The sequence below is a fragment of the Oncorhynchus nerka genome, linkage group LG23 (genome assembly GCF_034236695.1).
Source record: "Oncorhynchus nerka isolate Pitt River linkage group LG23, Oner_Uvic_2.0, whole genome shotgun sequence".
NCBI lineage: Eukaryota > Metazoa > Chordata > Actinopteri > Salmoniformes > Salmonidae > Oncorhynchus > Oncorhynchus nerka.
Window position 1 is genome coordinate 23,906,137 of NC_088418.1, and position 12,446 is coordinate 23,918,582.

The 12,446-nt window shown below is 42.9% G+C and overlaps 2 protein-coding genes across 2 annotated transcripts in view; one reads left to right on the plus strand and one right to left on the minus strand.

Annotated features, from left to right (window-relative positions):
* The first annotated feature begins 6,873 nt into the window (after window positions 1-6,873).
* On the plus strand, window positions 6,874-11,199 carry csf3a (colony stimulating factor 3 (granulocyte) a). The gene is made up of 5 exons (XM_065007971.1): window positions 6,874-6,948; window positions 7,477-7,661; window positions 8,079-8,189; window positions 8,421-8,561; window positions 8,685-11,199. The coding sequence occupies exons 1-5, from the start codon at window positions 6,933-6,935 to the stop codon at window positions 8,877-8,879; spliced, it is 648 nt and encodes a 215-aa protein (XP_064864043.1). The 5' UTR covers window positions 6,874-6,932; the 3' UTR covers window positions 8,880-11,199.
* Window positions 7,051-12,446, minus strand: part of med24 (mediator complex subunit 24) — a 37,062-nt gene continuing 31,666 nt past the window's right edge. The window contains exon 16 of the mRNA XM_065007967.1: window positions 7,051-7,577. The gene's annotated coding sequence lies outside the window, so the exon portion shown is untranslated. The remainder of the gene's footprint in view (window positions 7,578-12,446) is intronic.

Here is a 12,446-nt window from a genome sequence, read left to right on the forward strand (position 1 = left end):
TTCATGAACTTCTTTGAGGAAAAGATTATGATTATTAGAAAGCAAATGACGGACTCCTCTTTAAATCTGCGTATTCCTTCAAAGCTCAGTTGTCCTGAGTCTGCACAACTCTCCCAGGACCTAGGATCAAGAGAGACGCTCAAGTGTTTTAGTACTATATCTCTTGACACAATGATGAAAATAATCATGGCCTCTAAACCTTCAAGCTGCATACTGGACCCTATTCCAACTAAACTACTGAAAGAGCTGCTTCCTGTGCTTGGCCCTCCTATGTTGAACTTAATAAACGGCTCTCTATCCACCGGATGTGTACCAAACTCACTAAAAGTGGCAGTAATAAAGCCTCTCTTGAAAAAGCAAAACCTTGACCCAGAAAATATAAAAAACTATCGGCCTATATCGAATCTTCCATTCCTCTAAAATTGTTTAGAAAAGGCTGTTGCGCAGCAACTTACTGCCTTCCTGAAGACAAACAATGTATACGAAATGCTTCAGTCTGGTTTTAGACCCCATCATAGCACTGAGACGGCACTTGTGAAGGTGGTAAATTACATTTTAATGGCATCGGACCGAGGCTCTGCATCTGTCCTCATGCTCCTAGACCTTAGTGCTGCTTTTGATACCATCGATCACCACATTCTTTTGGAGAGATTGGAAACCCAAATTGGTCTACACGGACAAGTTCTGGCCTGGTTTAGATCTGTCGGGAAGATATCAGTTTGTCTCTGTGAATGGTTTGTCCTCTGACAAATCAACTGTAAATGTCGGTGTTCCTCAAGGTTCCGTTTTAGGACCACTATTGTTTTCACTATATATTTTACCTCTTGGGGATGTTATTCGAAAACATAATGTTAACTTTCACTGCTATGCGGATGACACACAGCTGTACATTTCACTGAAACATGGTGAAGCCCCAAAATTGCCCTTGCTAGAAGCATGTGTTTCAGACATAAGGAAGTGGATGGCTGCAAACTTTCTACTTTTAAACTCGGACAAAACAGAGATGCTTGTTCTAGGTCCCAAGAAACAAAGAGATCTTCTGTTGAATCTGACAATTAATCTTAATGGTTGTACAGTCGTCTCAAATAAAACTGTGAAGGACCTCGGTGTTACTCTGGACCCTGATCTCTCTTTTGAAGAACATATCAAGACCATTTCAAGGACAGCTTTTTTCCATCTACGTAACATTGCAAAAATCAGAAACTTTCTGTCCAAAAATGATGCAGAAAAATTAATCCATGCTTTTGTCACTTCTAGGTTAGACTACTGCAATGCTTTACTTTCCGGCTACATGGATAAAGCACTAATTAAACTTCAGTTGGTGCTAAATACGGCTACTAGAATCCTGACTAGAACCAAAAAATGTGATCATATTACTCCAGTGCTAGCCTCTCTACACTGGCTTCCTGTCAAAGCAAGGGCTGATTTCAAGGTTTTACTGCTAAACTACAAAGCATTACATGGGCTTGCTCCTACCTATCTCTCTGATTTGGTCCTGCCGTACATACCTACACGTACGCAATGGTCACAAGACGCAGGCCTCCTAATTGTCCCTAGAATTTCTAAGCAAACAGCTGGAGGCAGGGCTTTCTTCTATAGAGCTCCATTTTTATGGAACGGTCTGCCTACCCATGTCAGAGACGCAAACTCGGTCTCAACCTTTAAGTCTTTACTGAAGACTCATCTCTTCAGTGGGTCATATGATTGAGTGTAGTCTGGCCCAGGAGTGGGAAGGTGAACGGAAAGGCTCTGGAGCAACGAACCGCCCTTGCTGTCTCTGCCTGGCCGGTTCCCCTCTTTCCACTGGGATTCTCTGCCTCTAACCCTATTACAGGGGCTGAGTCACTGGCTTACTGGGGCTCTCTCATGCCGTCCCTGGAAGGGGTGCGTCACCTGAGTGGGTTGATTCACTGATGTGGTCATCTTGTCTGGGTTGGCGCCCCCCCTTGGGTTGTGCCATGGCGGAGATCTTTTTGGGCTATACTCAGCCTTGTCTCAGGATGGTAAGTTGGTGGTTGAAGATGTCCCTCTAGTGGTGTGGGGGCTGTGCTTTGGCAAAGTGGGTGGGGTTATATCCTTCCTGTTTGGCCCTGTCCGGGGGTGTCCTCGGATGGGGCCACAATGTCTCCTGACCCCTCCTGTCTCAGCCTCCAGTATTTATGCTGCAGTAGTTTATGTGTCGGGGGGCTAGGGTCAGTTTGTTATATCTGGAGTACTTCTCCTGTCCTATTCGGTGTCCTGTGTGAATCTAAGTGTGTGTTCTCTAATTCTCTCCTTCTCTCTTTCTTTCTCTCTCTCGGAGGACCTGAGCCCCAGGACTACCTGACATGATGACTCCTTGCTGTCCCCAGTCCACCTGGCCGTGCTGCTGCTCCAGTTTCAACTGACCTGAGCCCTAGGACCATGCCCCAGGACTACCTGACATGATGACTCCTTGCTGTCCCCAGTCCACCTGGCCGTGCTGCTGCTCCAGTTTCAACTGTTCTGCCTTATTATTATTCGACCATGCTGGTCATTTATGAACATTTTAACATCTTGGCCATGTTCTGTTATAATCTCCACCCAGCACAGCCAGAAGAGGACTGGCCACCCCACATATGCTCTCTCTAATTCTCTCTTTCTTTCTCTCTCTCGGAGGACCTGAGCCCTAGGACCATGCCCCAGGACTACCTGACATGATGACTCCTTGCTGTCCCCAGTCCACCTGACCGTGCTGCTACTCCAGTTTCAACTGTTCTGCCTTATTATTATACGACCATGCTGGTCATTTATGAACATTTGAACATCTTGGCCATGTTCTGTTATAATCTCCACCCGGCACAGCCAGAAGAGGACTGGCCACCCCACATAGCCTGGTTCCTCTCTATGTTTCTTCCTAGGTTTTGGCCTTTCTAGGGAGTTTTTCCTAGCCACCGTGCTTCTACACCTGCATTGCTTGCTGTTTGGGGTTTTAGGCTGGGTTTCTGTACAGCACTTTGAGATATCAGTTGATGTTTGAAGGGCTATATAAATAAATTAGATTAGATTTGATGACCTCCAACTGCTCTTAAACGCTAACTAAATGCATGCTTTTCAACCGATCGCTGCCCGCACCCGTCCGCCTGACTAGCATCACTACTCTGGACGGTTCTGACTTAGAATATGTGGACAACTACAAATACCTAGGTGTCTGGCTAGACTGTAAACTCTCCTTCCAGACTCATATTAAGCATCTCCAATCCAAAATTAAATCTAGAATCGGCTTCCTATTTCGCAACAAAGCCTCCTTCACTGACGCCGCCAAACATACCCTCGTAGAACTGACTATCTTACCAATCCTCAACTTCGGCGATGTCATTTACAAAATAGCTTCCAATACTCTACTCAGCAAACTACATGCAGTCTATCACAGTAACATCCGTTTCATCCCCAAAGCCAACACCTACTTTGGCCGCCTTTCCTTCCAGTTCTCTGCTGCCAATGACTGGAACGAATTGCAAAAATCGCTGAAGTTGGAGACTCATATCTCCCTCACTAACTTTAAACATCAGCTATCTGAGCAGCTTACCGATCGCTGCAGCTGTACACAGCCCATCTGTAAATAGCCCATCCAATCTACCTACCTCATCCCCATAGTTTTTATTTACTTTTTTGCACTTTTGCACATCATCATCTGCACATCTATCAGTCCAGTTTTAATTTTCTAAATTGTAATTACTACGCTACCATGGCCTATTTATTGCCTTACCCCCTCACGCCATTTGCACACACTGTATATAGACTTTTTTTTATTGTGTTATTGACTGTACGTTTGTTTATTCCATGTGTAACTGTGTTGTTTGTTTGTTTCGCATTGCTTTGCTTTATCTTGGCCAGGTCGCAGTTGTAAGTCTATCACTCCAGTTTTAATTAGCTAAATTGTAATTACTTTGCTACTATGACCAATTTATTTTGGTAAGTTTGAACAAGACTCTGGCAAGTGTATGCACAATGTACTGTACATACAGTACACAGTAGTCACTAGGTACATAAACAATCTAGAACATGTCTGTTAACAATTTCAATGGAGAGAGGGAAGGTAGGGATGAACCATTTCCTTTAGAACAAACCTATTCTGGGTCTGCTGAGAAAAGTATCTTGGCCCATGGTTAGTGCCTTGGCATGCAGTATTGTCTCCCATTTCTTGAAGTTGATGTCATTGTCTTGCTCAACACACACTTGCTCCGTTTCCACTCCAACCATTCGTTCTTGCGCAACTCCTCCATGACTCCTACTTGACCAACATCAGTGTCAGATGTAAAACATCTACATCATTCCAACTGGATTGCACGTCGTTGTAATTTCCAGCACAGAGTTGTGACTCGTCTATCTACTCAGGCTTTACAGTAAGACTTCAGTACAGCACACCCTAATTCTCGCAGGATATGTCACAGAGATAAATACAAAAGCATGTAGCTGTCAGAAATGAAAATGACCAAGTAAAATAAATATGAATCCCAACATTTGACTTTCTGACTATATACTGTTTGGACCAGTTATTCACATTCTTTGTGTCGCTATCAGGGAACATGGTTTAACCCTACTGGGAGACCAATGTTTCTATACACAGACCCTATGTCCTGGGGGCCATCTTGTACATCAAGCTGCTTCACCCTGCATACATTCAAGACAGCGGAGAAATGCCAATCTCTCCCGGCTGCACACTTGCTGTAGAGTTGTATCCACCAGATTACCCATGTACAGGCAGTAGGTCTATACCAAGTGTAACCGGTCCTTTTACATTTTATGGTATGTGTGACAAGTGACCTCGCCTGAGAACTAAAGACTCATGTTAGTTCTGGAGCTAATGCTCTAGGCTTTAGCTCAGCGAGCTAACACTGTCTTGAGTTGCGTGGAAACTTTGGGTTCAATACCCAGGTCAGTAACATTTACATTGAGCACGGCAGTGAATAATGGCCTCCTTTCATGTCTAGGTTTGGTTGAATGAAGATGGAGGCCGTGTGTATTTCAGGGGTCTGGTTTGGTGGAGCTCTCCATGCATGGCCAGATGTAACAATCCACATTGACTGATCACAGGCTCAGTTTTAGTGTCAAAGCATGAAGAGAAACCGGATCTGTTACAAGGAGAACTATACAAGACATGGTTGAGAAGAGCTGACAAAACACTGCAAGGTATTTAGTATAGAATTGGAATCCATAAGACAGCCTTTTGGTCAATTTGTACAAATAATGTTGAAAGGAATACATAAGTCAAAACAACAGTCAATAAAACACAAATACATAGTGATTTAGTCACATATAAGAGAAGAGCCGTGGCTGGATGTCAGTTTGAGATTTCCCCCTTAGAAGAAGCAAATTAAGACTAGGAAGCACACCTATAGGCTGAGAGGAACCTATTTGCTGGTGCTGATGAATGCCACTGTTGAGTAAATCAGAAACTGAGGCTTGGGTAACAAGAGGCCACAAGATGGCAGACTTGTATGAAACCCCACAGAGGCCAATTCCATTTTTATTTGACGTCACTCACTCCACTTGCTCACATCGGGGCAAATCCTAACTTCCATTTAAGAAGAATTTTCACTGATGGCAATCGAGACTAAGAGAACAGAAGTGAAACTAAGTGGAAGTTATTATTTGACCACAGTGACCACACTATCAAATCCAGAGTTTTAGGAAATGAGGATATTAATGAATCCACTGCACATGTGAGATGTGTTTTGTTTCATAAATGTGATGTAATTCCTGAAATGTAATGTTTTGTTATAGTGGATTACTAAAATGTAGTATTTTCAGACCTGTGATGAAAACTACTGTGGAACTCTCGGTGGTCCCCCCTCCAGTATACACTGAGTATACCAAACATTAGGAACAGCTTTTGCCCTCAGAACAGCCTCAATTCATCAGGGCATGGACTCCACAAGGTGTCTAAAGTGTTCCACAGGGATGCTGGCCTATGTTGACTCCAATGCTTCCCACAGTTGTGTCAAGTTAGCTGGATGTCCTTTGGGTGGTAGATCATTCGTGATACACACAGAAAACGGTTGAGTGTGAAAAAACCCAGCAGCGTGGCAGTTATTGACACAGACCGGTGACACAGACCTGGCACCTACTACGATACCTTGTTCAAAGGCACTTAAATATTTTGTCTTGCCCATTCACCCTCTGAAGGGCAAACATACACAATCCATGTCTCAAGGCTTAAAAATCCTTATTCAACCGGTCTCCCCCCCTTCATCTACACTGATGGAAGTGGATTTAACAAGTGACATCAATAAGGGATCAAAGTTTTCACCTGGTTAGTCTATGTCATGGAAAGAGCAGGTGTGCTTAATGTTTTGTATTCTCAGTGTATGTCAGGACAGTTCTGTTTCATTGGGCTTTCCAGATACGTATGTTTTCCTCTAATTAACATTGCCTGAGGATAGGCTCAGTTTTTGGAATGTAGGAATTCCAGATAGTTTTTTTTCTCTCCAGAATTTAATGACTTCAATATTGCTGGTCTACACAGCTTTTCCTAACCAAAATCAGAAAATGTATGTATATATGAACGTTAAGTTATTGTCATTTGTCATAATTTGCCAACCCAGGCTCCATTGTCACTTAACACAGCTGCCGAATTATAACACCATGCCAACACATTTTAAAGATGTTTTAGATGTTCAAGTTGTTTCAAGATTATTTTCATGTTCATATTACTATACATGTAGTATATATGTATTCAATTAAAATGTGTTTATAATACAGCCCATTCAATTGCAATATTTTTACACTTCCACCAGAAAAGATGACTGATTCAACTCGATACTGTACAGCTAGTATTGTGATAGAAAGGGAATTCCCATCAACTAGTATAAATATAGTGGGTAAAGGCTATGATGGTATCTAACAACTTGCGTTCACTGGTCGGTCAATTGTATCAGCAAATTCCTTGAAGTGCCATCAACCCTAAGGCAATGAACATTCTGATAGGTGAGTAGTACAAGTCCCTCCTTCACTGCTGGTAGACTGACTGACTTCACAACAACTGGATATGAGAAAGAATGCAACAAGTAAAGTAAAACGTGGAATATATTCTCGTAGACAATTTATTAGATGGACAGCTTTTAAACGACAAAAAATGTGTAAAATTAGGATGTTTCAACTTTTTAGTTAAGAAAAAAGTTATTTCAGAGAAAGAAGGATACTTCAGAGCAAGTCAAATAGTTGATGGAATCAAGGCTATCATTGAGTTATCACTGTAAAAGATAGTTTGAAGTTATAGCTATGGATTTATTTTTAAAGGTGCAGGTATTTTTTGACAGGGGCTCCTATTCCCCTGTTGCTATTTTTAACTAGGTTATACTCACGGGGATGTGTGTAATTTGCTAGGGCAAATGGGACAGATATTGCATATGCATATCAACCAATGATCACACAGTTTCATCACAACCCCGATTTCGACATTGCATTTAACCGGAGGTTCGGAAGCTATAACAGAGGCAACGTTGTTCTCTACAGTTTTCGCCATTCTCAGCAACATGGCCAGCTACGGTCAAAGCGCACCGATCTTGGAGTATTCTGGCGAGGCGGGTCAACTAGTCGACGATCCAGAATTCAACCTGTCCGTAGAAAACAGCAAGAGTTTGATCAAAAAGGTGTTGGATGCTATTCCTGAGACACACACATCGTGCATTCATTCTGAGGTAAGTGGATCGGCCTCGGCTAAGCCCACTAACGTTACTTCTGCCGGTGGCAGGCTTGTACCAGACACCACCGTTTGTGTATCTGTGGGGAGAGTGAGCTGTATAGGCCAAATCCAATCAGATGTATTATCATTCTCCATATTACAGGAAATGTACATTTAATAGAATACAGAAGCATTGAAGAAGCTGTTACCATTCTGGACGATGTTTTTATGTCTATGGTGGTCTGATCGTGCACAAAAAAATGTCAACTGTAGCCTATATAGGCCTACTATTACGCACAAAATGTATCCATTTTTGATAGGTGGAATCAGTTATTTTAGTTGGAAATTCCACTCAGTTTAGATAAGTACTTAATGGACGTCCAATGTTCTAATTCTAAACATTGGTTTTCTAATCCTGTCTTTTGGCTCTCAGACCCTGATTCTTAACTCGAGCAGCGAGAACAGGAAACTACAATACCTGGCGATCAACCTTGGCATCCCCTCTGCTCCCACACTCAAAGCCTTGACAGATAACTTTACTTTGGTGAGCGTCAGACTCTGCACTACAGCCTCTATGCCTAATTCACGTGAATATGAAGACCAGGTTCAGGATGAAATATGTTACTACCTGGAGCCTATAGTACTATAGTGACGGCCAGACCTGCCCAGGAACAACTCTAGGCCCGGATTAGAAACTATAAGAAATATGGCATCTGAAAATGATATCAGCCCTAGAAATAAGGCATTGCTTTGACATTTGAGGTCTCTCCATCAGGAGACCTGTCTGAGACGTATGTCAGAGGGACTACAGGTGCACCAGGACCTGCTAAGAGCTGTCGTACAACGCCTGGCCAACATAGAGAGAATCACTGCACTGCTGACTGATATCAGAGATCTCCGCGTCCAGATCAACAGGGTGAGGCTCCCTGTAAAACGACTTATACACCATGCACGCATACACAGTATTATAAAATCCCTTGGATTCAAATACTGTTCCGACATAAATGCTGATTGATTATAGAGTTCTTTTTATCTCCAGATGCTGAAAGCGGTCCAAGTGGCGGAGAGCCCGGTGGCGGTGCAGCCCACAGCCACAAGCCTGGCCTCTCGTCTCACTGGGGACTATGAGGTTCAGGTAGCCACACATCTGACTCTGGTGCAGCTCCAAAGCTTTGGCCAGGACATAGTCCGCAGTCTAAGGAACATAGCCCAAGCAAATGGGGAGAGCGATTGACCCCAAAACTGACTTGAAATTGCCATGTTTTTATGATGATCTATTTTATTTATTTATTTATTTATGACCTATTTATATTTAGTCTATTTATGATTAGATGTGTATTTATAAAATGCTTAAAATATCATTTAAATGCTTTTTTACATGTTCCAATTACAGTGCATTTGGAAAGTATTCAGAACCCTTGACTTTTTCCAGATTTTGTTACAGTACAGCCTTATTCTAAAATTGACTAAATTGTTCCCCCCCCCTCAAATCTACACATATAATACTCCATAATGACAGAGCAAAAACAGGTTTTTAGAATTTTTAGCAAATGTATATTTTGGGGCGCCAGGTAGCCTAGTGGTTAGAGCATTGGGCCAGTAACCGAAAGGTTGCTAGATCGAATCCCAGAGCTATAAAGGTAAAAATCTGTTGTTTTGCCCCTAAACAAGGCACTGTTCCTAGGCCATCATTGTGAATTAGAATTTGTTCTTAAATTTATTTAACTAGGCAAGTCAGTTAATTTTTTATATATATTACATTTACATAAGTATTCACACTTCACTCAGTATGTTGTTGAATCACTGTTGGCAGTGATTACAGCCTAGAGTCTTCTTGGGTATGACACTACAAGCTTGGCACATCTGTACTCCCAATCTTCTCTGCAGATCCTCTCAAGCTCTGTCAGGTTGGATGGGGAGCGTCACTGCACAGCTATTTTCAGGTCTCCAGAGATGTTCGATCATGTTCAAATCCGGGCTCTGGCTGGGCCACTCAAGGTCATTCAGAGACTTGTCCCGAAGCCACTCCTGTGTTGTCTTGGCTGTGTGCTTAGGGTTGTTGTCCTGTTGGAAGGTGAACCTTCTCCCCAGTCTGAGTTCCCGAGTGCTCTGGATCAGGTTTTTAAAATCAAGGACCTCTCTGTAATTTGCTCTGTTCATCTTTTCCGTGATCCTGACTAGTCTCCCGGTCCCTGCCGCTGAAAAACATCCCCACAGCATGATGCTGCCACCACCATGCTTCACCGTAGGGATAGTGCCAGGTTTCCTCCAGACGCGACGCTTGGCATTCAGGCCAAAGAGTTCAATCTTGGTTTCATTAGACCAGAGAATCTTGTTTCTCAGTCAGAACCTTTATGTGCCTTTTGGCAAACTACACGTGGGCTGTCATGTGCCTTTTACTGAGGAGTGGCTTCCGCCTGGCCACTCTACCATAAAGGCCTGATTGGTGGAGTGCTGCAGAGATGGTTGTCCTTCTGGAAGGTTCTCCCATCTGCACAGAGGAACTCTAGAGCTCTGTCAGAGTGCCCATCGGGTTCTTGGTCACCTCCCTGACCAAGGCCCTTCGCCCCCGATTGCTCAGTTTGGCCAGGTCTAGGAAGAGTCTTGGTGGTTCCAAACTTATTCCATTTAAGAACGATGGAGGCCATTGTGTTCTTGGGGACCTTCAATGCAGCAGACATTCACCTCAGGATTCACCTGAGCTCAATTTCGAGTCTCATAGCAAAGGGTTTTAATACTTATATACATTTTTTGACCTGCCAATCCGCGCTCCTTAACACCTGCCCGCTTATCCCGGGAAACCAGCCGCACCAATGTGTCGGAGGAAACACAGCTCATTTGACCACCGAAGTCAGCCTGCAGGCGCCCGGCCTGCCACAAGGAGTCGCTAGAGTGTGATAAGCCAAGTAAAGCCCCCCCGGCCAGAACCAATTGTGCAACGTCCTATGGGACTCCCGGTCACGGCCGGTTGTGACATAGCCTGGGATCAAACCTGGGTCTGTAGTGACACCTAAAGCACTGCGATGCAGTGCCTTAGATCGCTGTGCCACTCGGGAGGCCCTGTTTTTTTATTTTGTATAAAACCCGTTTTCGCTTTGTCATTATGGGGTATTGTTTGTATATAAATGTAATACATTTTAGAATAAAGCTGTAACATAACAACATGTGGAGAAAGTCAAGGGGTCTGAATACTTTCCAAATGCACTGCAAGCCTACTCAATTATTGGCCTGTATGCTTTGTGAGCAACCCTTGTAGTAAGCTTCATAAGCTGTTATCAACTTTTGTCCCAGGGTGTCATTGAGGAAGTTTTTTTTAGGGGTTATACATGAATCCACCATTTGTATTTCATAAGTTCTATGAAAATGTACTGTTTTTTACAGAGACAATTGCTTGCAAGTATCTGTATGTTATACTTCATTTTGGAGTTATTGGTACATTTTATTTTGTCAAATGCAATGCATTAGCGCTCACCAAATATACACTGAACAAAAATATAAACATGTTCGTCCCATGTTTCATGAGCTGAAATAAAAAAGAACCCAAAAATGTTCAATATGCACAAAAAGCTTCTTTCTCTAAATTGTTTAGTTTACATCCCTGTTAGTGAGCGTTTTTCCTTTACCAAGATAATCCATCCACCTGAGAGGTGTGGCATACCAAGAAGCTGATTAAACAGCATGATCATTACATACCTTGTGCTTGGGACAATACAAGACCACTTGGAAATGTGCAGTTTCATCACACAACACAATGCTACAGATGGCTCAAGTTGAGAGAACGTGCAATTGGCATGCCGTCCACCAGAGCTGTTTGCCAGAGAATTGTATGTTTATTTTTTGACCATAAGCCACCTCCAGTTAAGTTTTAGAGAATGTGGCAGTACATCCAACCGGCCTCACAGCCGCAGACCACGTGCGTGGCGTCGTGTGGGCGAGTGGTTTGATGTTAACGTTGGCTGTGTGTTTATGGTATGGGCAGGCATAAGTTATGGACAATGAACACAATTGCATTTTAGCAATGGCAATTTGAATGAACAGAGATATCGTGATGAGATCCTGAGACCCATTGTGCTATTCATCCGCTGCCATCACATCTTTCAGCATTATAATACACCATGTCGAAAGGATTTGTACACAATTCCTGGAAGCAGAAAATGTCTCAGTTCTTCCATGGCCTGCATACTCACCAGACATTTCACACATTGAGCATGTTTGGGATGCCCTGGATCGACATATGACAGCGTGTTCCAGTTCTTGCCAATATTCAGCAACTTCGCACAGCCATTGAAGAAGAGTGGGACAACATTCCACAGGCCACACTCAACAGCCTGTTCAAACTCTATGCAAAGGAGATGTCTCGCTGCATGAGGCAAATGGTGGTCCCACCAGATACGGACTGGTTTTCTGATCTACACCTTTTAAAAAATATATATTTCTTAAGGTATCTGTGACCAACAGATGCATATCTGTATTCCCAGTCATGTGAAATCCATAGATTAGGGCCTAATGAATTTATTTCAATTGACTGATTTCCTTTTATGAACTTGTTGCATGTTACGTTATATTTGTGTTAAGTATAATAATAAAAATGAGGTTTGCAATTGCCAAATATGATAGGACAAGGGTTGTCTAGTAAAAGCAGTTGTTCCTTAAAAGCCTTGTGTCTAGATGCTTGGTTGACCGTCTACAGAGGAAATGAAGGATTTATTAGACAGTGAGTAAGCATCTTCTGTGAACCCGAACGTAACATTTAGACTGTTACGTCTAATGACATCCCTTATTTCCCTCCCCCATCCAGGGA